Raw genomic sequence first — 26,726 nt, forward strand, 5'->3', positions numbered from 1 at the left:
AGACTCTCACCAACGACCGATACCTCAGCCCCGACGGCCCCGGAGCCGCGAGAGCCGCCCGGCGCCGGCTGCGATTTCTTTGGGACGAGTGAGCGAAAGGAACCTACAGCTTGGACTTACCGCCACTGAACCGCGAGAGAAGCTATACGTGTTTATTTCCCCTTAAATTATTTTTATAATGGTAGCTTTTTCTACATCTTACTCCTGTTGATGCAGCTAAGGTACATTTGTAAAAAGAAAATGACTTTCCAGACAAACTCTTTGTATTGTAGATAAAAGGTTTTTAAAAGACTGAGCATGCTCAATTTTTTATATTAATTTTTACAGTATTTGTAAGAATAAAGCATTTAAAATCGCCCCTGCTTCCTGTATTCGCAGTGATTCGTACACCGGCGCGCCAAGGACCCGCCTGGGAAGGGCGCAATCCAGGACCTGGTGGGCGGCGAGCACCTGCAACCTCCGCACCAGGTGTGTGCGGGAACGGACTTCCAGGGGGCGAAGGTTGCTTGCTCTTGAAGCGTGCCAGTCACTACCTCCACATGTTGTTTGGCTTGGCGAAGGTCCGTGAAGCCCAACTAGGGACTTGAATTACTGTAGCAGCTTTCCAGCGGAAGGTGCTCCCCACAAAGGATCCAGATTGAGTTGGGCAGCTGGTGGATTTGGGACCCTGCTGAGAACACCCCAAGAACTCCCTAACCTTAGATGGCTGCTTGAGGGGTAAGAGGGCAGAGGAGGGCTCAGGTGACCCATAATCTTGTCTTAATCATGTCGAGCTTTCATGTGACTCTGCTTTCACTTTTATGCCTCGCTGACATGGAATAGCTTTCCCAAATGTAAGGACAAAACTGTCATATAGCAGATGAAAATGACAAATCCAAAGCCACGTACAACTGGCTATCTTGTCAGCAGTAGTGTTTCCAGGCTTAATCCAAACAAAGCCATGTGCCTTTTCCTTAAGAAAACGGGGTAATAGGCATTTTATCTTGGTCTTGGCAGCTAAGCATATATTATACAATTAATTAACCATGGCTGTCATGTTGCTCTAAGGAAGAAAACAAAACTCTTAGTGTTCAAAGATAATTGATTTGTAACTTAAATCTCTGTCAGCAAAGCAAATGATAAGTCTATGTAATCTTTGCTCTGTTTGTACTATCAGGAACGATCAAATAGGCGTGTGGTAGACGGGACCTAATAATGTACACTTTATGGGTAACAGTTTCTCAGGAATGCTGAAATGCAAAAATGCTTAGGTTGGACATTTATTTATTGTAGCATACCACAATATGGGACGCAGGTTTAAGTTTTTCAGAGTATTCTTGGCGGCAGCGGGTGGGGGGACATGTGGTTAAAACAAATACTACAAAGAAAATCATGATAAAAAAATTAAATACTTTAAAGCTACAACTGCACAACATAATTCTTTCAGATAGATTGATATTACTTCCTAAGATAAATAGAAAATAAAGACGCCAGGCTGAGTTGACCTCTAGAAACATATTCCTAAATTTACAGAAAGGTAATGAAAAAATAGGAGAGATACTTTAATTTAGAATCTACAAAACCATCTTAAATTTGCCTCAGGAAAGTTTAAACTTTTATTTTAAGACCATAAGATGCATTTGCTCTGTCCACAGTTAACAAATAACTACCCCAACAGCCCCCACTCTACCCCCACCCTTGCAAAGTTCACAGGTCCAGGGGCCAGGGCAGGCGCTGCTCCAGAGTTCCTCCTGCATGCAGAAGCTCAATTTCTTCCAGTGCAACGCAGCTGGTTGGGTGGGTGGTTATGGACTGGACAAAACAATTTAGCAACCCCACCTCCTTTCCGAGGATACTCTTCACTTCATAACTCTGCAGGATAAAGGCATGCTGGTTAGAGGAAATAAAGTTAGCCCTGGACATTCTGTTCCCAACAAAACAGGACAAGCTAGAGTAGCGGCCCTTTCCCCAGACCCTGACCTTCCCTGCTCAAATGGTGAGGTTTTGGGGAGGGCGGGGGAATAAAGTGCTGCCAAATGAAGGAAATACTTTATCTTATTTTTAACGTAAGTACTGTGTAAAATATCAGTGTTTTAGTGGATGCCATGACGAGCTGATCTAGGAAAGAAACTGGGGGACAAGATGTACAAAAGATTTGCCTGGGTTCCAGATCCTGAGCAGGCTGGGGCTGGGTGTGCAGTGCACAGCTGTCTCCCACTTCCTTTTGGACACTTCTCCAATCTAGCAATACTTCCGGTCAAAGGATTTCCTGGTACTTTGCCCCAAACTTCCCTCTTCAACAGGCTCCCATTTGTTCTCGAGTCAGACGGGGCGAAATGCCTGTTTCTGTGTTGTAGTAATGAGACTAAACTTGTTCTTAGTCTTGGACAAGTTACATCTCTAGCTGAGAAAAAGCGATGTATGGCTGGGGATCCCATCCCTGACAAGGCTGTACTCTACACATCAAACTGTAGAGCATTTGTGTTGGAGGGTGGGGTCTGACCGTAAAAGCTCAAACCTTGGGATAAAGGGTATCTCTAGCCTTCCGGGAGACTTAAGTTCCAGATGGTAATGGCATCTCAGTCTCTCTGTGAGAGACACCACATGGATCTCTACAACATCCTGCTTGGTATATATTCACAGTCTTCCCTTCTGTCCTTAATGTCATGTCCAAGGACACTGAAGCTGAAGCAGTCAGGTGATGTGGCCAAAGCAGGCCCAGTCTGTGACTTCCTGTGCCCTTCCTAGTAAAGGGCCTCAGTGATTAATTCCTGCGGAACAGAGGGTGGAAGAGACGCAAATAATGTCCCACGCTTGGTTAAGAAAGATGCAGGCTTCTGTGTGGCTCTGGGCACCCGGACACAGGCCATGAGGGAGTCCAGTCAGAGCCCTGGCTGGGGACTGAGCGGGGCTTCTGTGAGCCCAGGCCCCCCTCGTGGGCACCAACTGATGCCCAGTGGAGCAGAGATGGGCTGTCCACCCGGCGTCCTGCCTGCACTGCAGGTCTGTGTGCAGAATAAAGGTCAAATCCACCAAGTTTTGAGATGATTTGTTTTGTAGCAATAAACACCAGGGATCGGCCCAGATGTGAACATGACTCTGATGCCAACTCACTATGATACTTTCATTTTCCCACCTGGTATACAGGCACGGTGTGAAATACCTAGCCTTCTTTTTTGGGGTACTGGGGATCGAACTCGGGTCCTTGTGCTTGCGAGGCAGGCAGCAGAACCACTGAGCTAAATACCCAGCCCTACCTAGCCTTCTTTAATGTGATTTGTAAAGATTTTTGACTTCTTCGGTTTAAAAAAAAAAAAAAAAAAAAAAAAAAAAAATAAAAAAAGAATAAGATATCATAGGGCGGCTTAATGGAGAGAAGGGAGAGTCAGAGTCAGAGCAGGAAGATAAGGAAGCTGACAGTGGCGGTGAGGACCTTCCTGCATGCTCACATGTGGCCAGGATGGTGAGTCCATGGCTGCTCATTCATCCATGTGGCCGCTCTGGAGGGAGCGTACCGTTCTGTAGAATAAGGGGTCACCATTCACTGTCAGGATATAGAAGAGCTAGGTAATTCTTTGGTGTCTCTTACTTTTAGTTAGCCTTGTATGTTGTATGAGCATGAAGATATGGCCCAGGCACTCCTATGCTACACAGAGGTAAAAGTACAGAACTCTCACTTCAAAAATAGTCATCAAAAAAATAATTTCGGAGCCAGGTGTGGTGGCACATTTCTGTGGGAGGTAGAGGCAGAAGGATTCCAAGTTCAGGCCCATCCTGGGCAACTTAGTAACTTAGTGAGACCCTGTATGAAAATTAAAAAATAATAGGCTGGAAGTGTAATCCAGTGAGAAAGTTCTAATTTTAATTCCTAGTATTAGGGGGGAAAATCTACTTACAGTGTTAGATTTAGCTGTATCTTCTATAAATGGAGTTTAAATTATACATCTTTTATATTTGGGGAAAATTAAGATGGTGAGGTTACAACAACAGTGCCAGCAAGCTCATGTGCACCATTTTTACAAATGTATATCTGTGTATATACGAAATGTGTCTCTATCTTTAAAAGCTACAATATATATAGCCCCTTAATTTTTTTTCCTGAAAGTTATGGGAGCAAACTCTAAATTCCATATCACCATTATGTTACCACTGAGAAATGATATGAATGATAGCCAATCCTTTTATTTTTATATCTGCAGCTTGACCACATAACAGCAAAGGCATGAAATTGATGCTCACATACTCTAACCAGAAATAGTACGTTTGCTGAAGGGAATGGTTCTTGTGGAAAGTCCTAATTTGATTCTTTTGGATTTTGGTAAATGTGCATTCCCACCCCTCAAAACCGACAGAGCACAGACTGGTAACTTGCTGTTTATGTCTACATGCAAGCCTTTGATGGCCATCTTCTCTCAACTCTTTTCCAAGTCATATGCAAAGGCCTGATTAGCCATGGTAAGTAAAGCTGGGGGAGGGTAAGCGCTTCCTAAAATGTGCATTTCTAGATTTGGGATGTGCCTTCGATTGATCCACTGGGCTGGGCTCTAAGACCAGAGCACCCACAAAGATGACAACCGGTGCTGTGACACACAACACATGCCCCTCACATAACATATGTATGCACATGTACACAAACGAGCATGTGTGTGCATGCACAGAGACACATGTACACATGTACTCACGTACACACAATACACGTACTTTCTCTGGAGCTCTTTATAAGCAGGGCTTTACCTATGGTAACATTCTAGTTGAAAAGTTAAATGCGTGGGAGGAACAAGGCATCTCAGCCAGTGGGAAACCAAGGGGCGGTGGGAGGATCCCTGCTAGGGCTTCCTGCTCTCCAGGTCTCGAGGGTTGGGATCAGCAGGCAATGCTAAACACTGTCCATCGCTGGAGGCTTCCTGGAGGAAGCCAGGCTGTCTTCCAGGGAGCCTGCAAGGACCCAGAGGGTCACCAGCCTACAGTGCCCAGCTTTCACCCAGAGACTATGCAGCTGCATCAGTAGGTGAGCTGTATGCCACACCCAGATGTCCTTGGTTTTAGTTTGTTTAAGTGTGGGTTTGGATTCATTTGGAGTTCTCAAGAATATTTCTAGTGCTTTCCCTCAACATTCTCCACAGTCTGGTCCCTGAAGTCCCTGATCTACCACCTGTAGCACTTGTCCAACCTGGTCACCCTCCTTAGAAACCTCTGACCTATCTATCTACCTTGGGTGGCCAAAAGGCAGGAAATAAGGAATCAGCCAACAGGCATGGCTGCCTCATCACCTATTCAACATGGAAACTTCTCTAAGTCCTCATTTGGGCCAGCTACCAACTCTGCCAGCTGGGGGCTAACAACAACTTTGCCTCTGTGAGATGTCCTTGTGGTGAGCCTCACACTCCCTAACCGCAGAAGGTGGATCTTGCCCCACTGGGATGGCGGGGGGCCTCAGGAACACACAAGAAGAGTGGTGAGCTTGGTGCTTAGCCATGGTGACTGCTGACTTTTGCACAATCAGGAAGCACTTGCATATGCGCCCGCCTACAGCCTGGTCTGAGCATCAATTCCTATTTGTGCAGTGGCAGCAGCAGCTCAGATGAAGGCTCCAAGCTGGAGCACAGGGTCGCCAAGGAGCTTTAAAGCCTGTGGGCTTAATCCTATGGGGGATAGAAACTCTTCAGAGATGTGCAAGTGATGCTGCTGGGGAGCCAGGGCTGAGAACTGTGGCTTAGGCCAATGATCCTCAAAGACTGACTTGTGGATTTATCCACATTCCAAGTTAATCCAAACTCTGATAGTGTTGGCCTACATGAAAGAGGGTCAACTGCTGCTCTGCAAGGCAGGGCCTTGGGGAGGAGCCCCAGAGAATGGATCAAGCCACCACACATCTGGGTGGAATGAGAGCTTGCACATGGCCATGAGGACCACTAGAAAGATTCCTGTTTAGCAGGGCATGGTGGTGCGCACTGGTAATTCTAGCACTCGGGAGGCTGAGACAGGAGGATTGCTGTGAGTTTGAAACCAGCCTGGGCTACATAGTGAGTTCCAGGGCAGTCTGAACTAGAGAGTGAGACCCTGTCTCACCTCCCCCCACAAAAAACAACAAAAAACCCCCCAAACATTCCTGTTTAATGGGTCAAAGCTGTTCTACTAGGGATGATCAGCCTTACCTGTCCCCACATCCTGGCAGGCTGGCCTGAGTCAGCTCCTGAGATGTGGGCCCTGTCACAGATGCCTCAGCCTGGGTTCCTGTCCTGACACCCCCACAGTGGTTGGGTTCCTAGTGACCTTATCTGGGTTTAGTAATTCTACAAGCCACCTGCAATGTTTTTAAATGGCTCTGACAAGACAGGTGGCATCTCGGGCCAGGGATTTAGCTCAGTGGTTCTGCCACCTGCTTCATAAGTGTAAGGTTCCAAGTCTGAGCCCCGGTACCAAAAAAAACAAAATAAAACAAAACAAAACAAAACAAAAAAACATAGGTGCCATCTTAAGTACAGAGATCTCATTAAAGAGAATCAAATTTCACAATGCAGAAACTGTCTTTGGCCCATAAATTAAATGCTTTAGTGATTGGTTTCTCACAGGAGCACACTAGCTTTACCAAGCCTTACAGCAGTAACTCTTAAGCCTATGGCAAACCAGCTATGAGGAGTTGTGGCAATGTTTTCAGGCAAATAGGGTCTAGAATATCCAGGAGCAAAAAACTGAAATGTGTCTCAGGTAATTTTGTTCCATGACTTTGAAACCATGGCAGCGGGGTTCGTCTCCAGGCTGTGCCACCATAATCAAAGCCACCGGAGCATTTTCCTGTGTCTACTTCAAGGCTGAGCTGGAAATAACTTCATTTCAAAGAGGAAAGGCTCTCTCTCACTAATCCAAGTGGGCATTTGTATCCATGTTTCCATATGTGAGCAACACTACGGTGAGATTTGCTGAAACTCAACACACGTGGCAGAGGGGGCTTCCTTGGGGTCGAGAGGGGAATGCATACCTGACTGGGCCCCATGACCTTACCCCATCCTCGCAGGCGGCAAACCTCAGCAGTGAAGAAATACTGCTCTGCAACAGCTGCAATAATAGAGAAGGGAGGATGGGTCAAACCTCAGTGCGGTAAGTGCTCCTGCTCAACTCCCATCCTCAAAGTTAACAGGCTAAATCTAAACTTCCCATCTCCTCATCAGAGCTTCAGTCTTGGAGTCTTAAATAAAAGGGACAGTGTGTTCAGTGAGGGCCTCCCTCCTTTCCCAGAGGCGCACCTAGGAGCTCTGGTCCAGCCACGAGTCCCACACAGGGAAGACCACATGTGCCTTGGCTCCTACCTTGACCTTCACGTTGCACTGGGGCCTGGTAGGGCAGTCCAGGAAGACCTGCAGGTGCCTCTTGAGAACGGGAGATGTGACCACTCGGGAACAATCCCCACAGGAAAAGGCGCCTCTGGGGTGTGGAGATGGAAGAGAAGCAACAGAGAGCATGCAACAGAAGAGGTCTGGTGAAAACAGATACCTCTAAACATGTGTTTGCTGAGAAAGGAGGGTTTTGCTCAGAACCAAATTCCTGAGATCAGCCAGGGACTGGGCCTGTACTGAGGGATGAATGCTGGCTTATGCAACCGAGCCAGAAAGCTGTTTGGGGATCGTGGGCAGTCAGAAAGGTAAGTATCATTAACATGTTAGGTGGAGCAAGCCTCTCAGGAAGCGAAACAAAGCCCTCTGGGAGGCTGAGGAACCGTGATTGGCCAGCAGGTCTTTGATCCCATACTGCTTCCCATTGGATGCACACACCCTGGTCTCTTCTACACAATTCAATGATCTGAGTATATACAAGGCCACTAACCCAAAAGGCATCAAGGGGATATTTGTTCCTTGCTTCTGAAGCAGATAAGTGAGCTGGATGTGGTTGGTGGTGCACACTCGTAATCCCATTTCCTCAAGGAGGAGGTAGAAGGATCTCAAGTTTGAGCTTCACATGGGCAACTTGGTGACTTAGCAAGATCCTATTCTCAAAATATAAAATAAAAAAGGGGGGCCCTGGAGATGCAGCTCGGTGTGAAGTCCCTGGTTCAATTCCGTTTGGAAAAAAGGGTGGTAGTGGGGAAGCAGGAAAGCAGCGAGCATGCTCTTTGTATCACAAGACAAAGTCCACTTGGGAGGGCAGGGAGCTTCCAAAGGAACAAACTGCATGAACACCCAGCCCCAACTGTGACCTGCGGGGAGGGGCACTGGGCAGGGAAGGGACAGCTGGTCTGTAGTTGCTCCCTGGTCTCTGGAAAAGTCTGCACCACTGCAAAGGAAACACTGTGCAGGCACCAGGTGTGTCTCACTTGTTCATATGCCCTGTTTTTCTTTTTTTTCCTTTGACTGATAGTAAAGGAGCTGAGGGCAAAAACCCAGGAGGAGCTGTAAAAACAGCACAACTCCCTGTTAGAAAACCCATCGGCACCATGGCTTCTTCCTGCAGCTCAGCTGGGGCTGGCTCTTGGGGAAGCCCCCAGAGGTGACAGGGCTGTGGGACCCCGGGGCTGATTTGCTATCATGCCCATCTGACCCTGGGGCTGTGGGCCAGCCTTACCTGTCTTCCAGCCTTTGTTCCAATCGCCCGTTGCCGCACCCGTCACATACAGGCCAGGAGAAAGCAGTACTCTCGTCCACACCAACCACAGTGCCTAGCCCCGAGGGAGAGGAAAGCCGGACCCTCAGAAGAGGCTTCTGCCCTGAGTGCTCCTATGACATAAGGGCCTTAGATTTTTTTTCCTTCCTTGTAAGTTTACCTAAATGTTTTGAGCGTTTTATAATTTTCATTTATTGCATACATGAAATCAAGACAATAAAAATTAAGTTATTAAACTTGTCTACACAATCACTAGCTAGCCAAGGATGTTTTGGGTTTTTTTTGTTTTGTTTTGTTTTATGAGACAAAGTTTTTCTGTGTATCCCAGGCTGGCTTCAGATTGGAAATTCTTCTGCCTTAGCCTTCTAAATGTAGGCAAGGACCACCATTCGCAGCTTAGACTGTTTTTTAAGGTAATGAATTTTATTTAGGGAAAAATGATGGAATGGAAAAGTAGATAAATGAATAACAAGGAGATTTCAGATTTCTTTCTGGGGATTGAACTCAGGACCTTGCGCTTGCTAGGCAGGTGACAGCACCACTGAGCTAAATCCCTGGCCCTAGATTTCTTTTTGGTTTTTTGAGACAGGGTCTCACTATGTAGTTGAGACTGACCTGGAACTCACTATGTAGCCCAGGCTGGTCTCAAACTCACAGCAATTCTCCTGCCTCAGCCTCCCGAGTGCTGGGATTACAGGCATGCACCACCACACTCAGCTTCCTAGATTTCTTTTTAAAGAAGATAAAATATCTGAAAAATTTAATTGATTGAGAGTGAAAATATGAAAAAGCCACATATATTTTACTCTTTACTTTTTGTACCTGCGATAAATTCTGGAGTATGCCAATTATTTGCTATAATGTAGTCCCATCGGTAGGTATTTATTTGAAAATTTAAACTGAGAGTGGTGGTGCATGCTTATAATCTCAGAAAGTTAGGAGGCTGAGACAGGAGGATGGCAAATTTGAGGCCAGCCTGGACCACTCAGTGAGATCCTGTCCCAAAAATAGAATGTAAAAAGGGCTGGGGATGTAGCTCAGTGGTTTGCTCTCAAAAAAAAAATCATCAATGAGACATTTGATAATGATACATGCAGATTTTCATAACCATATTCAGAATGTCTCAGATTGCTAGCAGTTACATTGTATTAGTATGGCGAGATAAATTATCAGAGTTTTCAAACTTTTTTCTCCTTTAAAGATCAGTGGGACAGTTATATTTGGACCTCAAGCAAGCAGAGTAGACATCAGGGATCTGTATCTGATCTTTTTTGGCTGTTCAGTGTCTTTTCTTTTTTTTGGTGGTACTGAGGATTGAACCCAGGGACTTATGCATACTGTGTAAGCACTCTACCACTGAGATATATCCTCAGACCCCACTCCCTGGTATACTGGGGATTGAATCCAGGGCCTTTGCACTGAGCTACATCCCCAATCCCTTTTTAAATATTTTGAGACAGGGTCTCTCTAAATGGCCCAGGTGGGATTCAAACTTCAATCCCACCACCTCAGCCTCCCAGAGTCTTATAATTATAGATGTGTATCACTACATCTAGCTTTATTCCAATTCTTGAAACAAAAACTTCATTCCCTACTAGAACAGCACTAAGAAAAAATTTATCTGTAGAGGATAAAACAGAATTATGAGAACCAGAAGCTTGGTTTACTAAAATGCATTCATGCATTGCAGACTTGAATGATTTCTTCTTAAAATTTAGAATAATAGGTCTTGATTTTGAAAAGGCTGCCCTGGCTAATGACACTGTCCTTACAAATCTAATCAAAAGTGAGGGTCAAAGGGATAAAACGTGAAGTCAATAAAGTCTTATTATGTAGCCAGGAAGGAGTGTCGGCTAATTCATGAAAGGCAGATTCAGAAGGAGGCTCAAGGGGGAGAAAGGAGCAGCTGTGTCCCCAAATACTATGTCCCTCCTAGGCCTGCACACCCAGCACCATGCTGGTTCACAGCAGGGTTTGGAAAAGAGTTGCTAAATAAATTAATAAAAATAAACTGCTACTGATCAAAGTTCCTCTTTACCCTGGATATTTGTGGGTGTTAATAGCATTTACATTTTATATGGAATTAAGTAATTTCCTTTGAATTAGAGGATAAGGCAAAAGTTGAGGAAATATGGGGTTTACAAATCATTGGAAATAATTTAGGACAAACTTCAATGAATTTCAAGGGATGGCTGGGAAGTGCACTATTAATCAGTTAGTGCCGAGAACATTCACTTAAATGAACATTAGAAAGAAAATAATAATAATAAGTTTTTGCCAGGTGACCCCACCCTCATTGGCCTGACTGCCAACTGCTTTTTTTTTTTTCTGAGACAAGGTCTCACTATGTAGCCCAGGATGGCCTTGAACTCTCAGCAAGCCTCCTGCTACAGTCTTCCAAGTGCTGGGATTACAGGCGCACACCACCATGCCCAGCTCTGCCAGCTGCTTCTAAAAGCCTTTGTTCTGCTTGTCGTATGGATAGAAATGTCTCATAATTAACCCTGGCCCTCTCAATCTGCTAATGGGAAGAAACGGGCTCAGTTTTTTTTTCTTCTACCTAGAGGCTGAAACCTGGTTGGAAGGCAGCACTTTGTTGCTCTTTCCCAGAGACATGTGTTACAAGTGTGTGCTTACTGCACCCAACCCCACAGCAGTACATAAGGTGTCCAGCCATGAGTGAGAGATGGATGAAGACATGTGAGCAGTGTGAGGGAGAGGGAAATGAACACAGCAAAACAACCCAGAGAATAACCCAGAAAGAATGTGCACACTCTGGGAATCGACAGGTACAGTGCAGATGACAAGGCCAGAAGCAAACACCCTCTTCTCATAGAAGCTCCATTTCCTAGGAGTGCTGCACACCTTCCCGCTTGCCCTGTACTTGGATGCGTGAGGGTCTGTTTGAGCCCAGCTCCGTGAGCACGCTCACCATTCAGCCATCTGAGACCCACATGCTCAGGTGACTTGGCTGTACCCGAGAGCTGTGCTATCCCTAGCACTCACCTCCTGCAGGTGTAAAGGCGCACCCTTGGAGCCATGCTGGAACAAGTCATCACTGAGACCTTCTGGGATAGGGAGTGCAGACTGGGCCAGGTGAGGAGACTATGAAAACGAGCAGTATGGACTCCAGCTTGTCCTGGGGATCCCCCCTCAGGCCATTGTGTACGGGAGGACACCTCATTGGAGCTGGTCACCCTGAGGGCTGCATTTGAGGCAGGTTTTTAACTAATCAATGCTACTTTGCAGCTAGGGCTTTGCTTTCCCTTTATGCCCATTTACTGGTTCTTATTGTGGATTCCTGGGGATCCCCAGGATCATACAGCAGTCAGTCCTTCTCTGTGATAATAGTCTGTTTACACAACTCACATATCCACCCACAGAAATGCAGGGCAGTTTCAGAGCAAGCCTGGAAGCAGAGGATTCTTGCAGGGAGTGCTACATAAAAAATGGCAACATGGGAGAAAAATCTCAGACCTACTGAAAAAAGGAAGAGCATTAGGGAAAGAATATGTGAAAGTAAAGAAAAATCTTTTATATTTTGGCTGGGCATGGTGGCGCACATGTGCCTGTAATCTCAGTTTCCTGGGGAGGCTGAGGAAAGAGCCCAGGAGCCCAGGAGTTTAAGGCCAGCCTGGGCAACATATCCAGATGCATCTCTTTTAAAAAACCCAACCAAGCAACCAAAAACTTTTATATTTCTTAGTCTAAATTGACCCACAATCCATTATTAATCTAATAGCTTGCTTATATAACAACAATGATGAGTTAACAAATTTTCCTTGTAGATAAGTGAAGTGAATAACAGTGTCATAAGGGATAGGAGAAGGAATCAGAAACACTCTTATAAGGTGTCTGCATTACCTGAGAAGCAAGACAGGGCTATCTGGAAGTAGACCTCATAACTATAAATACACACTGCAAACTCTAGGGCAACCACCAGGAAAAATTTAAAAGTAAGTATATTTGATACACTGAGAAAATGGAATCATACAGAATTCTCAATTAAAATGAAAAAAAGAAAAAAAGAAAGAAAGAGAAAAAGCATGATGGTGCATGCCTGTAATTCTGGGAGGCTGAGGCAGAAGATTGGTAAGTTCAAGTCTAACCTGGGCAAGTCAGTAACTTAGCAAGACCATATCTCAAAAAATGAAAAGGGCTACAGATGTAGGTCAGTGCAAAGGCCTTGGGTTCAATCCCCAGTATTGCAAAAACAAAAACTAAACAACCATCGAGTCCAATGCACTGTGAAGACAATTATCCTTAACATGTATGTGCTTAACAACAGAGTATCCAAATACATAAGGCAAACTGATAGAACTTTGAGAAGAGAAAAATAAATTCACTATGATAGTTGGAGATTTCTATACCCCTCTATCAGTAGTTGACATATCTAGCAGAAAATTGATGAGTAGAGTTGAACTGACAGCACCATCAATCAATAGGATTTAATTAATATTACCAAAACCTCCATTCAACAACAGCAGAATGTACATTCCTCTCATTATTTATGTATTTATAGGCAGGGTTTTACAGTGTAGCTCAGACTAGCCTCAAACTTGTGCTCCTTCTGTCTTATTCTCCTCAACACTTGAATTACAGGCATGAAACACCATGCCTGGACAGAATGCACATTCTTCTCAAGTCACACAGAACACTAACCAAAAAAGGCCACATCATTAGCCACAAAACACACCTTTAACAAATCTGAAATATGCTCTTAGACCACAGAAAAATTAAAACTAGAAATCAATAAAAGAAAGATAGCCGGAAAGCCCCCAAATATTTGGCGAGCTCTCAAGAAAAATTAAAAAATATTTTGAGCTAAAATGAAAATAAAAATGTATCAACATTTGGATAATATGCAGCAAAAGCAGTGCTTAGAGGAAATTTATAGCATTAAATGCATATGTTAGAAATGTAGATCTAAAATAAATCAAGTTTTCATTTTAGGAAACAAAAGAGTAAATTTAAGTGAAGTAAGAAGAATAAAAGCAATAGCGAAAAAAACAGCAGGAATCAAAGAAATGGGAAAGAAAATTAATACAGAAAATACAAAAATTAAGAAACCCCCAAATCTGGTCCTTTGAAAAAAATTAATAAAAACTAATAAACTTCAACTAGGTTAAGCAAAAAGGAGAAGATATAAATTAGTAATAGCAGAAATAAAAGAAAGGCCATTATTGCTGAATCCACTAATAAATCTGATTCAACTATCTAAAATAATAGCAAATTTAATGCAATATGTAAAATGATTATACACTATCAATTGGGATTTATTCCAAACATGCAAAACCAGTTCAACCATTCAAAAATCAATTAATGTAATTTACCATATTAATATATAATTTTTAGTAAAACTATATATTAGATTGATAGCTGTCAAAAGGCCCTTTGATAAAATCCAAAACTTATGGTAAAAACTCTCAGCAAACTAGGAATAAGGAGAGCTTCTTCAGCTTGGTATAGATCATCTACAAAAAAAATCTATAGTTTGAACAAAGCTAGCGGAGTTCCACGACAACAGCTGAGAGTAGAGCAGTAAATCAAAAGCAGATCACAGCTGGGGATGTGGCACAGTGGTAGAGCACTTGCCTGGTATGCATGAGCCTCTGGGTTCAATGCCCAGGATGAGGGAGAGGGGGAATAAGAAGGACAGAATTTTCAAGAGAAACATTACAGAAGGAAAGGATAACTCAGTGGTTTGATGTGATTGTCAAGGATTTAGAAAACAATTAGTTGCTGTTCAGGCAATGCAAAGAAAATGAAGGTCAACATAAAACTTCATGAAAAAGATAATATAAAAAAGTAAAATAGAACTGTGGCACAGTATTTTACTATGAAAAATATTTATATAATTATAATTTACTGATTTTTACCTTTAAGAATCAACTTGTAGACAAAGTATGCAAATTATGGTTATAAAACAAAATGCTATTAATTTTAATACAGAGTACAGAAGCAAAGGTAATTAAATGGAAAAGAAGAGTGCAGTCAAAGAAGTACAGGAGAGTTACTATTTTTTTTCTTCCTAAGAGATACTACCTTTAGTAGATGGAACAAAATCCCTACAATTAACATCATATTTAAGGTGAGAAACTACATGGTATTCACTTAAGATCAGGAACAGGGCAAGAATCCTCTTCATCACTGCTATTCTACATAGTACTGAAAGTCTTAGCTAGTACAATAAAAGAAGAAAAGGAAACAAAAGGTATATTTAGCATGCAAAGATAAAAAATCTGCTAAAAGAAATCACAGAAGATACAGTGGTACCTCAGTTCACGAACCTGATTCTTTCCATGAGTCTGATCACAAACTCAGCTGGATGAGAACCACCTCAAATTTCCCCATCAGGTCAGCATACCATTGAATTTGATGTGGTTCTCATCCAACTCGGTTCGTGACCAGAATTGTGGAAAGAATCAAGTTTGTGAACAGCAGTACCCTGAATAAAAAAAAATGATAAAAAAGAGATATTCCATGCTCAAGGATAAGAACACTAAATAGTGTTAAGATGTCAGTTTTTTTTCAGTTTCACCTACAGACTGAATGTAATCCCAATCAGAATCCAAGCAAAGCTATTTTGTGGATTATCAACAAATTGATTCTACAGTTTATAAGGAAAGGCAAAAGGCCAGAATAGCCTATGTGATACTGTAAAACAAAACTTGGAGGACTTACACTACCCAAACTTCAGGACATATAACAGAGCTACAGTAATCAAGAAAGCATGCACAGTATTGGCCAAAGAATAGATAGATAAACTGAACAGAATAGAGAGCCCAGAAAGGGAGGAGCTGTGGGCCAGTGCTAATGGTACATGCACATCACACATGTTCAGGGAACCGGGAAGTGTGGACCTCTCTGCTGTGGGATCTGGCCTCCTACGCTGTTGGCTCAGGAACCTGGGCGCCACCTCTCTGCAACAACCTCAGTCCTGATAGTTTGTCCACTGAGGGGATGGCAGACTGGGTCTGTCAGCACCATGAGCTCTGTACTCCTGGCCTGTCTGCTCAAGGGATCCAAGTTGCACCACCCCACTGTACAGTTCACAGGCACTAAGCAGCTGTACACAAGGAACAGCTCTTTGGTGGCTTGCTGATGACCCTGTTCCACTTGACCTCAAAAGCCCTCTGTCCTTCTTACCTCTTTCTGTGAATAGTCTCTCCCTGCTTTGCACTGTATTCTATATATTGCCTGCTGAAATTGCTTTGTATAAAAATTTGATCATACAACTCCAGCACAGGTGAGGGAAAGCAGAACAAAACAGCACAAACTTGGTCCCAGCCTGGTCCAAATGGGCCTCCCCACCTCAACTTTCACTGTCCCTGCCTCTACCCCAGCACATGGAGGTTTTGTTTTGTTTTATGGAGTTCCAGGGATTGAACTCAGGACCTTGCACTTGTGAGGCAGGCACAGTGCCACTGAGGTAAATCCCCAGCCTACATGGAGGTTTTACAACTGCCCCAGTACTACTGGGGTCCCATGATTTTCTTCATGCTCTTCCACCTGCCTGGAAGGCCTGTGCCAACTCTTCCTGACAAATCCAGACAACCCAAGGCTACTGTGATGCCTGGCTCTGAACCTGTGATGTCTGTCCCTCCCTTCCTGGCAGAAGTATTGAGCTTTTTATTTTCTCCACTAGACTGTGCTTCTTGCCCCCAAGGTATTGTGTGTATTATTTCAGTTAATTCTTAACAATGCTTTAAGGCTGACTCTCATATCCCTATTTTACAGATGGGAAAATGGAGGCCTCATGTGACTTGTGGCTTTTAGGTGGAGCCAGCTGTCTCCAGGACCTCTGCATTCACCACCCTCCTTTTCCTCATCAACTCATGACGACATTTGTGTTTCATCACCAGCATCAAAGGGAGAAACTGAAAAGAGAAGATCCAAATGGCCTCCCCACAACCAAGAAGTACTCAATCTCACAAAGCAGGGCATATTTATTTAAAGCAACAAGAGACAGAAGGATCACAATTTTTGTTGTTGATAAAGATTATAAAAAGAGGGGCTGGGGATTTTGCTCAGTGTTTCTGCCTCTTGACTTGCAAGCACAATGTCCCAAGTTCTATCCCCGATACCAAAGAAAAAGAAAAAAAAATTATGAAAAGAATGAGGAGCTCAGTGTGGTGGCACACACCTGTAATCCCAGGCTACTTGGGAGGCTGAGGCTGGAGGATTGTCAATTTGAGGATTGTCAACCCTTGGCAACTTGTCTCAAAAAATAAAAAAATCAAACAATAAAAAATGGGGAAATTAGTAGTAGTAGTAGTAGTAGTGGGGAAAATGAGACCTCTAATTTGACATTTTGTTTTAGAAGTTTGACATTTTATATACTGTTGAAAGTAATTTAGCTACAATTTTTATTGTTAAAGATACACAGATCCATAATGTAGCCACTGTGGAAAATACTTCAGCAATCTTCAAAATGGTTAAATGCAGGGTTACTACATGAACCAGCAATTTCACTCTTGGGTACATTTCCCAGACTTTAAAAGAGGTGTTCAAGCAAAAACTTTCCCATGATTATTCACAGCAGCTCCACTCCAGTACACAAGAAGCAGCTCTTTGCTAAGAGTTAAGAGTGGAAACAACCTAGATGTCCATCAACTGATGAAAGAATAAACAAAACATGGCGTATCTATACAATGAATTATTTTTCTGCCATAAAAGGTACCAGATCTTGATAAAAGCTACATGGATGAATGTTGAAAGCATTATGCCAAGTCAGATCCCAATCAAGAAAAACCACATATTGGGCTGGGGATTTCACTCAGTGGCACCATGCCTGCCTCACAAGCACATGGTTCTGAGTTTGATCCCTCGTACCAGAAAACAAAAAGAGAAAGAAAAACCACATATTGTATGATTCTATACATATGAAAGGCCCAGGATAGGCAAATTCATAGAAACAGAAAGGAGACAGAAACTGCAGTCTCTGAAGACCAGGGGGTAGAAGGGTGGGGGTTTGGGGAGTGAGTGATAGGGGGTTTGGGTTTCCCTCTGTTCCAGTGTTAGATTGTAGTGATGGCTGGACAGTTCTGTAAATATACTGAAAACATTTTTTCTTTTATGGGCTAGGAATTGAATTCAGAGATTCACAGAAACTAGGTGAGCACTCTACTGCTGAGCTACATCCCAATTTGATACAGGGTCTCAGTAAGTTGTCACAGTAGCCTTGAGTTTGTGATCCTCCTGCCTCAGCCTCCTAAGAGCTGGGATTACAGCCTTGTATCACCACACTTAGAAATGCTTTATTTTGAAAAGGGCTAAAGGTGTAGAGGAAATGGGAAGGGTAGGGAAAGGAAATAAGGGAAGAGAAAAAATATGAGAAAGCAAAATAATGGAAACAAAGTTTTTGTAAATAGGGAAGGGTGGAGCGGGTGAAGGGAGGGCAGGGATAAGGGGAAAAATGAGAACCAACACCTGTCATGTAAAGTTACAAGATCCAAATTATGAATGTAACTGTACTGTATACCTAAAAAGTACCAATAAACTCAATGAAAAAAAGAAGAAATGCTTTCTGTTTTTTAACTATAAAAATATTAATTAGGAAGCCAGGTATGGTTTTGCACACCTGTAATCCCAGAATTTGGAAGGCTGAGGCAGGAGGATCATGAGTTTGAGGCCAGCTTGGGCTACATAATGAGTTCAAGGATAGGCTGGACTACACAGTGAGAAACTGACTCAAGGGGGAAAAATATTATTTTCAGCTCCAGACTCATATATGCAAGCAGCTACTGAAACATCTCAGATGTATTAAGAATACCTGACCTCTCCAAGCAGAACTCGATGATCCTCTCAAAGCTGCCTTGTCCATCATATCCTACTTTGGCAAACAGCAATACCACCACTTCTTATCTGAGCCAGATGTAGAGGTGGCTACATATGCCCTCTGTCTCTGCCCGGCTCCCTCTTGGCCCAGTTCATCACCCAACCTACCAACTTCCCTTCTAAATAGATCCATCAGTGGGTTTACTTCTCTGCTGTTACCACTACTGTGTTGGCCTTTCCATCTGCTCTGAAGGGATGGAAATCAACCCATGCCCTCTCTGGAGATGGCAGAGCATACACCTGACTCAGCTGGCCTTTCTGGCCTCCTCGCCATTCCTCCCTGCACCCAGCTGCCTATTCTGTCTACTCCAGGGCACCGTTGCTTAGCAGCTCTCCCGTTAGCCACCTTTGTAGATCTCCTTGCCCCATCCCTGATATAATCTGTCCCACTCTTTAGATCTCAGCTCCAGACTCTGGCTTTCAAGAAGCCTTCTTTGATCTCCCAGAAATGGTGAGGGATCAATTGATCAATAGCTAAAACACCAGAGATGCTGCAGTTTCGGTTGTTTTTGCACTTATCTGACCAATGTAATGTTATGGATTATAACGGGGTGTCCCTCCAAAGCCGCATGTGCTCAGAGGTGGGGTCTTGTGGAAGGTGACTGGATTATGGGGCACTGTAGTTGGCTTGTTGTTAAGAGGTGGGGCCTAGTCAGAAAAGGTGTGTCATTGGGGGTGTGACTTGGAAGAGCCTATCTTCCTCCAGGGCTCCTCCCTTTTCGGTTTCCCAGCCATCATGAGGTGAGCAGCTTTTTCTCTGCAATGCCCCTCTACTCCTGTCCTGCCTTCGAGCCAGCACACTGTGGATTGAAATCTCTACAAACTGTGAGCCAAAACAAACCTTTCTTCCTTTAAATTGCAGGTATTGGATATTTTTTCCCAGTGATGAGGAAAGTGACTAAGACACATATCTTTCTATAAAGATTCTAAGTCCAAGAGGCAAGAACCTCTTCTCATTTTGTTCCTGTATATCCTGTTTGGAATTTAGGTATCCAACAAAAGTTGTGGAGTAATGAAGTAAATGAATATACAATAGCACACTGTTAAACAATATGAATACCATTTCCATTGAGATGGCTGCCCACCTTGCACACTACAAATGGAGTTGACAGCGGTGAGGGAGTCCAGTTCATCCAGTGTCACTGGGCCAGTCAGCTCACAGGAGTGCACACCAGAGGCCACACATAAATGGGGTTTTTGAAGTAAGAGGACGGTCCGTTCAACACAAACAATCCGACCTGCAACAGACACTTCAGATTATTGAAGCAATGAAAAAAAAAAAAATGTGATTTCTGCCAGTAAAGACAGTCTCCTTTACAAGCCTCCTTCCTCAGGTTATGAAGGTGGAAAGGTACATGGGTGGGGTCACCTGCTCCCAAAGCCAGGCCCCATCCAGTGGGACACATGCTGTGTGGAAATAAATCCCAAAGTCCTCAGTGGGCTAAGATGGGAAAGCATACAAATACCGAACTCAATTCAGTTTGAAAGGGTAAATTTTGTAGTATAGAATTTTTATCTCAATAAAGTACAAAAAGTAACAGGTAGGATTTTAATTTGATCCCTTAAAAAAGGGAGCTAACTAACCTAATCCCTATACACTTAAACAGTTCTAGCTTTTGGTTTGCTTTTAAAAGGAATCATCCAGACTATGACTTCAGGTGGTTTCTGCACCAGCACAGGGTGCTACTAACAGAGGATCATAGAGTGGTCAGTGGTGTCTCCACAGGGCCTACCAGCACCAGGGGGATGCTGGCTTTGCCCAGGTGGTCATAACAGGGGTTAACAAAAGCCCAAAGCTGATAACATGGACCTCTCTTCACTGTAGGTTGGGTCTATGCTGAGCTTTGTGAAGATGTCAGCAGTGCTGAGCAAAATGGAGGCATCCGGAAGCTTCAAGAGCAACTGCATGGGCACCAGTCACCCCAATCAAAGCTCTTGAAAAGAGGCTAGCACACCCTGGTCTCTGAGAGCATCCCTGAAGAAGATGTTGTGAGGTGTGGCCATGGTGAGTGCTTCCAGAATTTCCGGGCACAGCACACATGAGGGGGCTACACAGACAGGCAGGGTTTTGGGGAGGTAGGGGCCACTCTGATTCTTCATTTGCAGGGTGATGTCAGTCACAAGCAGCCATATCTCCCTTTGCTCCAAAAGAAGCAGGCTCTTCATCTGCAATTTAAAAGTAAAGACTATTAACTGTCTTATATCCAACATTAATTTTAAAAAGCAACAGCCTTAGGGGATTAAGATTAAGAGTTTAAGATATTATTTTGAAAATATGTTAGACACATAGTAGGATTTGCACATCTTGGTCACTAACATGGTTATGTCAGGCTTTGCACTTGCTGAATGGGTCCTTTGCTGGACACTGCCCTCCTTTTGCTACCAGGGCTCTCCTCTGACCTGTTCAGGTAGCATCCATTGTTCTTTCCCACCAGATGTGACATTTGTATACTTAGTGTTATTTCCTGTCTTGGGCACCTGCATTTTTCTCTCTGGGTAGTTGCAAGTTTCCAGAGGGTTAGGAATAGATCTCACTTGGGCTGGGGAGTTAGCTCAGTGGCACTGTACCTGCCTCAGAGATCAATCCCCAGTACAAAAAAAAAAAAAAAAAAAAAAAAAAAAAAAAAAAAATAGATCTCACTCATCCTCAGGCTTTGTACAGAGAGGGCCTTGGTATAGATCAGGTGTCATATATTTGTTGTATCTACAACAGTTTTTGTTTTTATTCTTGTCCTTTTTCTTTTATTATAAATTTTTCATTTTTTTCTTATCTATAAAAGTTATAATCCTTTTCCAAGTCAATTAAACTGGCACTCTGTCTCTGCCTTTGACCAGCATTCAGGATTTAGTAGATTCAAATGGGCCAAAAACAGTCAGTTGGATGGGATTTGAGAGTTTTGCTGGCTGAGGTTCAGTAGTGTTGCTGTCACAGATGGTACAGTCAGTCTGAGGATTCTACAGGGCTGGTCAATAGGATCAGGCAGAGAAGATAAATTACATAGTAGAGAGCAGTGGGCTGGGGTGGAGGAGGCACCCTGTGTGGTTTGGAGGTTGATTAATACTGAAGAAAATGGACTCAGGTTTTTCACTGCTAGACAGGGAATTATACATATGGAAGTAGGGAAAGTCTATAGTAAATTCTGTGGTAGTGGTCTGTGGTTGGAGGTGTTGGTATAGAATCACGATTTTATCAGGAACAAAGCAAAGGTGTCCACTGTTACCATTCCTGTTCAATATAGTACTCAAAACTTTAGCTAGAACAATCAAACAAGAGAAAGACATACAAGGGATATGTATAGGAAAGGAAGATATCAACTATCCTTATTCAGAAAACATGATGCTAGAAGATGCAAAAATTAAACCAAAAGACCCCTAAAATTTAATAAACAAATTCAGCAAGGTATAAAGTAGAAAATAAACACACAAGTCAGTGCTACCCTGTATATCAACAATGAATCAATTGAGAAGGAAATTATGAAAACAATCCTATTTGCAATAGATTAAAAAATTAAATAGCAATAAAAATGAAAAGAATTCTATAATGAAAACTACAGTACTCTGAAAAGAGATTGAAAAGGACATCAGAAAATGAAGTTATTCACTATTCCTGGACAGGCAGAACTAATACTGTCAAAATGGCCATATTACCAAAAATGACATAAAGATTTAATGCAATGCCAATCAAAATACCAACTGTACTCTTCATAGAACTAGAAAAAATATCCTATAATATATGTAGAATCAAAAGAGACTTAGAATAACAAAAGAAATCCTAGGTAACCAGAGCAAAGCAGGAGGCACCACAATCCCAGATTTTAAAGTATATCACAAAGCTACAATGATAAAAACAGCATTGTACTGGCACAAAAACAGGCAAGTGGATCAGTGGAACAAAACTGAAGATGCAGAAACAGCTCCAGATACACTCAGCAGAAAACATAAATCTGGAGAAAAGATAGCCTTTTTATTTAGCAAATGGTATTGGGAAAACTGATTATCTACATGTAGAAGAATGAATCTAGACCTGTATCTCTCACCTTGTACTAACATAAAATAAAAATGGATCAATGGCCTAGATATTAAAACAAAAACAATATGATGAAAGATAAAATAGAACTCTTGAAGACACAGGCATAGGCAAGGACTTTCTGAACAGAACCCCAAGTGCTTAAGAAATAACACCAAGAATCAACACATGGGATAATAATCAAAAAGCTTCAGCGCAGCAAAGGAAACAACCAACACAGTGAAGAGAAAACCTATAGAATGGAAAAAAATTTTGCCAGCTACATCTTGGACAGAGAAGTAATATCTGGATAAAGAACTAAAAAAATTATCCCCCCTCCAAATAAAAGTTCTAATAAAAGATGAGCAATTGAAATGAATATACATTTCTCAAAAGAAGAAGTATAAATGGCCAATAAGTACATTAAAAAAAAGTTTCAGTATCTTTGGCCATTAGAGAAATACAAATCAAAACAACTCCGAGATTCTATCTTACTGCAGCAAGAATGGCTATCATCAATAAGTCAAAAATGACAAATGCTGTGAGGTCTTGGGGAAAAAGGAACCCTTCTCTCATTGCTGGTGGGAATGTAAACTAGTACACTCACTATGGAACAAAATGGAGATTCTTCAGAAAACTCAAAATTGAAATTGTATTAGACCCAGCTATACCTCTTCTGGATATCTTTCCAAAAGAGTTAGAGACATCATATTACAGTGACACAAGCATACCTATGTTTATAGCAGCACAACTCATAATAGCTAAATCTCGGAAACAGCCTATAGGTCCAACAACAGATGAATGGGTAAAGGAAATGGTATATATTCACAATGGAGTACCATTCACCTATAAACAAGGATAAATGTGAGTCATTTGTAGGAAAATGGATGCACCTTGAAACCATAATGCTGAGTGAAATAAATTACATATAAATGCTTAAATAGTACATGGTTTATCTTATATGAGATACTCAAAATATAAATAATTTAAAGGAAAAAAGATAGATTATAAGAAACATAAATTACATGGAGATGGGGAAAGGATCTGGGGATGAGAGGAGATGTAAAGGAGGGGAGGGGAATGGGAATTAAAAAAAGATTAAGATGCAGTATGTATGTATACACCAATTCTCCACCATGATTATATTTATTATGTATTGCAAAGATATACTAATAAAAAGGAGAAAAGAAAAAAATTTGATTTTAGTTAGACAAAATATAGGAATAAATATGGATATGGGTATGTATGTGACCTATTTGGAAATAGACTCTTTGCAGATTTAATTATTAAGATAAGGCCATTAGGACAAGCTCTAACTTAATATCACTAGTGTTATAAAACGGAGAACTCTGGACACAGACACACATGGAGGAAGAAGGCCAGGAGTGATGGAGTGATGTGTTTATGAGCTGGGAAATGTCCATGATTGCCAAGAAATAGCAGAAGCTGAAGGAGGCAGGAAGGATCTTCCCCCAGGGTCATTAAAGGGAGAGCAACACCGCCAACATCTTGATTTCGGATTTCTGGCCTGAAGTGTGAGAGAATAAATAAATGTGTGTTTTTTTAAAGTAATCTAGTGTTTGGAACTTTATCTATTCATGTAACAGAAATAAAATAACACAATGACAAAGATGGAGAACATAGTGGTTGCTAGGGTCAGGGACAGGGAAAAGTATGGATGTGTCTAAAAAGGGGATCTATGATGACAGCAGGTTATGCAGTGTGTTCATGATCACGAAAAGCTATATGTGTGACAAACTGCACAGAAACACACCACAAAAGCACACACAAACACATACATACATACATACACACACGGATATACATACAATTGATAAAATCTGAATCAGTCCCACGGATTGTGGCAGTGTCAGTTTCTTGTTTTTATACTGTGATTACTGTAGGTGTGGTATGGCAGCATGGGTAGGTAAAGGGTCCTTCCTGTTTATTTCTTGCAATCTACTGTGAATCTATAATTACTTCAAAATAAAAAGGTAAATTAAAATAATCTCAGTAAAAAAGAAAAAAATCTTTCACTTTCATGACCTAGTCACTAGTGTAATGGAAATACAACCAGATCTCTTTTGGTGACTCAGGTTCTGGCAGTGACTCACAGTGCCATCCTAACTGCAGAGTGTGCGGGCAATCAACTTAACCATAGACTGACTCAGGACTTGGCTTATTTCACTTCCTCCTGAGGCTGGTTTCTGGTGATTCTGTTTTCCACAAGAGCAGAATGCAGGAGACAAACAGATTTTAGTGGATTAAGGAATCTGTTCCTTTGGGTTCTACGTCCTTGACTTTGGGTTCCTGACCATAGAACCACCAACTCCCAGCCACAAGCGCCCACTGAACCTGTGTGGTGGGAGCCTGTTTTTCATATAGGGGTGATCAGCGCACATTTCCCAGTGCCTAGTCAGGGATCCACCACCCAATGAGGTGGATTCCTTAACGTCTGTCTTTTTTTTGCCCTTGGGCTCTCCTTGGCCTAGAATGGAGGTGAGCATTTGACAGTTTTTCTTACTCTCAGCCTCTGGTCTCAGCTGTGGGCTGCAGGAAGGGGCATATGTTGTCACAGTGTTCAAATGCTGCTCTAGTCTCTGAATACCACATTCTATGTGCAATGTAAATGCAGTCTGCTCAGTGAAACTGCCTTGCCTTGAAGCCTGGAATGTGTAGAGTAACAGGAATGTGCAGAGTAACAGGAATGTGCCTGATGCTGACATGTCTTCATATACTTAGCACTCTGCAGATGTGCAGAGGAACATGAAGTCAGCCTTCAGTTTGTCTCAGATTTGAAAAGTAAGATACATCTTGTATCCAATCCCCGTCTTCACTGGCCCTGACACCCTGCCTGCTGAGCTGGGACAGCTCAAAGGTGGCCGAACGAATGACTCATAGACCTGGGGTCAGGAAACCATGACCTGTGGCAATCTGGCCTGCTACCTATGTATGGCCTGCAAAATAAGTATCGTTTTTACACTTATTTAAGGTTTTTACATTTTTAAATGGTTGAAAGAAATCATGAGAATATTTTGAACACATGAAAAGTATATGAATTCAGTGTCTATAAATAAATGCTTTTGAAAGAATCCTGCTTACTGATTTATGAGAGACGATATGGCAGCTTTTGCATTGCAAGGCAGAGTTAAATAGTCGCTACAAAAACAATATGGCCTGAGAAGCCTAAGATATTGATTATCTGGCCTTTCACAGGATCAGTTTGCCCACTGACGACATAGATGAGGAATAAGCTGATAATATCACAGTTGGAATAACAGAATTATTTGAATAACAGAATTGTAATGATATTTATATACTTGCAACTTATCAATGACTCAGTTTTAGTTATTTTGTATCTCTTATTGCCTATGGATGATCAGAGAAATGTAAAAACATGTTCAAAATAGAGATGCCCAACTCCAGTAACTCTAGCTGGGCATGGTCTGCACTGGGAGACTGAGGCAGGAAGATTACAAGTTTCAGCACAACCTGGCCAACTGGGCAACTGTGCAAGATTCTAAAACATGTTTTTTAAAAAGTGCTGGGGTGCCAGGGATTTGGGTCAGTGGTTCCTCCGCCTGCCTCACAACCACAAGGGCCTGAGTTCTATCCCCAATACAAAAAAAAAACAACAAAAAAAAAACCCCAAAAAGTGCAGGGGATGTAGCTCATTGTGAAGGGCCTGGGTTCAATCCCTGGGGTGGGGGGCAGGGAAGAGATAGAGAGAAAAGAAAAGAGAAGAATAAAGAAAAATATAACTCAGGATAGCTAACCTATAAAAGAAAGGCTCCCAAACCAGGTAGCTGAACTGTGGCTGTACACAAAGCACATATGTGTTTTACAGATTCACATTGTGTGGGAGTGAAATCATGCTAGACTATGGCACTAGCAAAAAGAAAAGCCAGGGGTATAGATGTCAAATCTTGATAACCACATATAGGCTTGTTAAAAAACAGCTCCTGGTGTCACCCAACTCTGTTCCTATGTCCTGCTGTGCTGGGTGCCTGGGCGGCCAGTCTAGGCCACCTGCCCAGGCTCCAGCTTCCTCAAAGGGAAATTTCCTGGTGTTCCAACCTGACTGGCTGCAGGTGACACTGAAGCAGCCCGCTAAGTAGCAGACACCCAAGGCTCTGTCTACTTTCCTCATAGATCCTAGAGGCAGGGCTTAGGGGGCTCCCAGTCTTATCTGCCCCACAGCAGAACCAGAGCATATCGGTCATGAACACACGAGGACTTAACAATAGGATATTCTAATCCAGACATGGTGGCAAATGCTTGTAATTCGAGCACTCGGAGAGGCTGA

At 42.6% G+C, this 26,726-nt stretch overlaps 1 protein-coding gene and 1 long non-coding RNA gene across 2 annotated transcripts in view; one reads left to right on the forward strand and one right to left on the reverse strand.

Annotated features, from left to right (window-relative positions):
* Nucleotides 1-6: 6 nt before the first annotated feature.
* Nucleotides 7-16,575, forward strand: LOC117285013. The gene is made up of 3 exons (XR_004516018.1): nt 7-717; nt 4,179-4,434; nt 16,315-16,575. It is a non-coding gene; the product is annotated as an uncharacterized LOC117285013 (long non-coding RNA).
* Nucleotides 1,273-26,726, reverse strand: part of Spidr (scaffold protein involved in DNA repair) — a 331,648-nt gene continuing 306,194 nt past the window's right edge. Inside the window, exons 12-17 of the mRNA XM_033760739.1 lie at nt 20,370-20,580; nt 19,500-19,652; nt 8,536-8,629; nt 7,287-7,401; nt 6,982-7,035; nt 1,273-1,851 (exon numbers count right to left, since the gene is read on the reverse strand). Of these exons, the coding sequence (XP_033616630.1) occupies nt 1,687-1,851; nt 6,982-7,035; nt 7,287-7,401; nt 8,536-8,629; nt 19,500-19,652; nt 20,370-20,580 (792 nt within the window). The 3' untranslated portion in view covers nt 1,273-1,686. The remainder of the gene's footprint in view (nt 1,852-6,981; nt 7,036-7,286; nt 7,402-8,535; nt 8,630-19,499; nt 19,653-20,369; nt 20,581-26,726) is intronic.

This window comes from Fukomys damarensis, unplaced genomic scaffold (assembly GCF_012274545.1).
Source record: "Fukomys damarensis isolate Sample0158 unplaced genomic scaffold, DMR_v1.0_HiC HiC_scaffold_5, whole genome shotgun sequence".
NCBI lineage: Eukaryota > Metazoa > Chordata > Mammalia > Rodentia > Bathyergidae > Fukomys > Fukomys damarensis.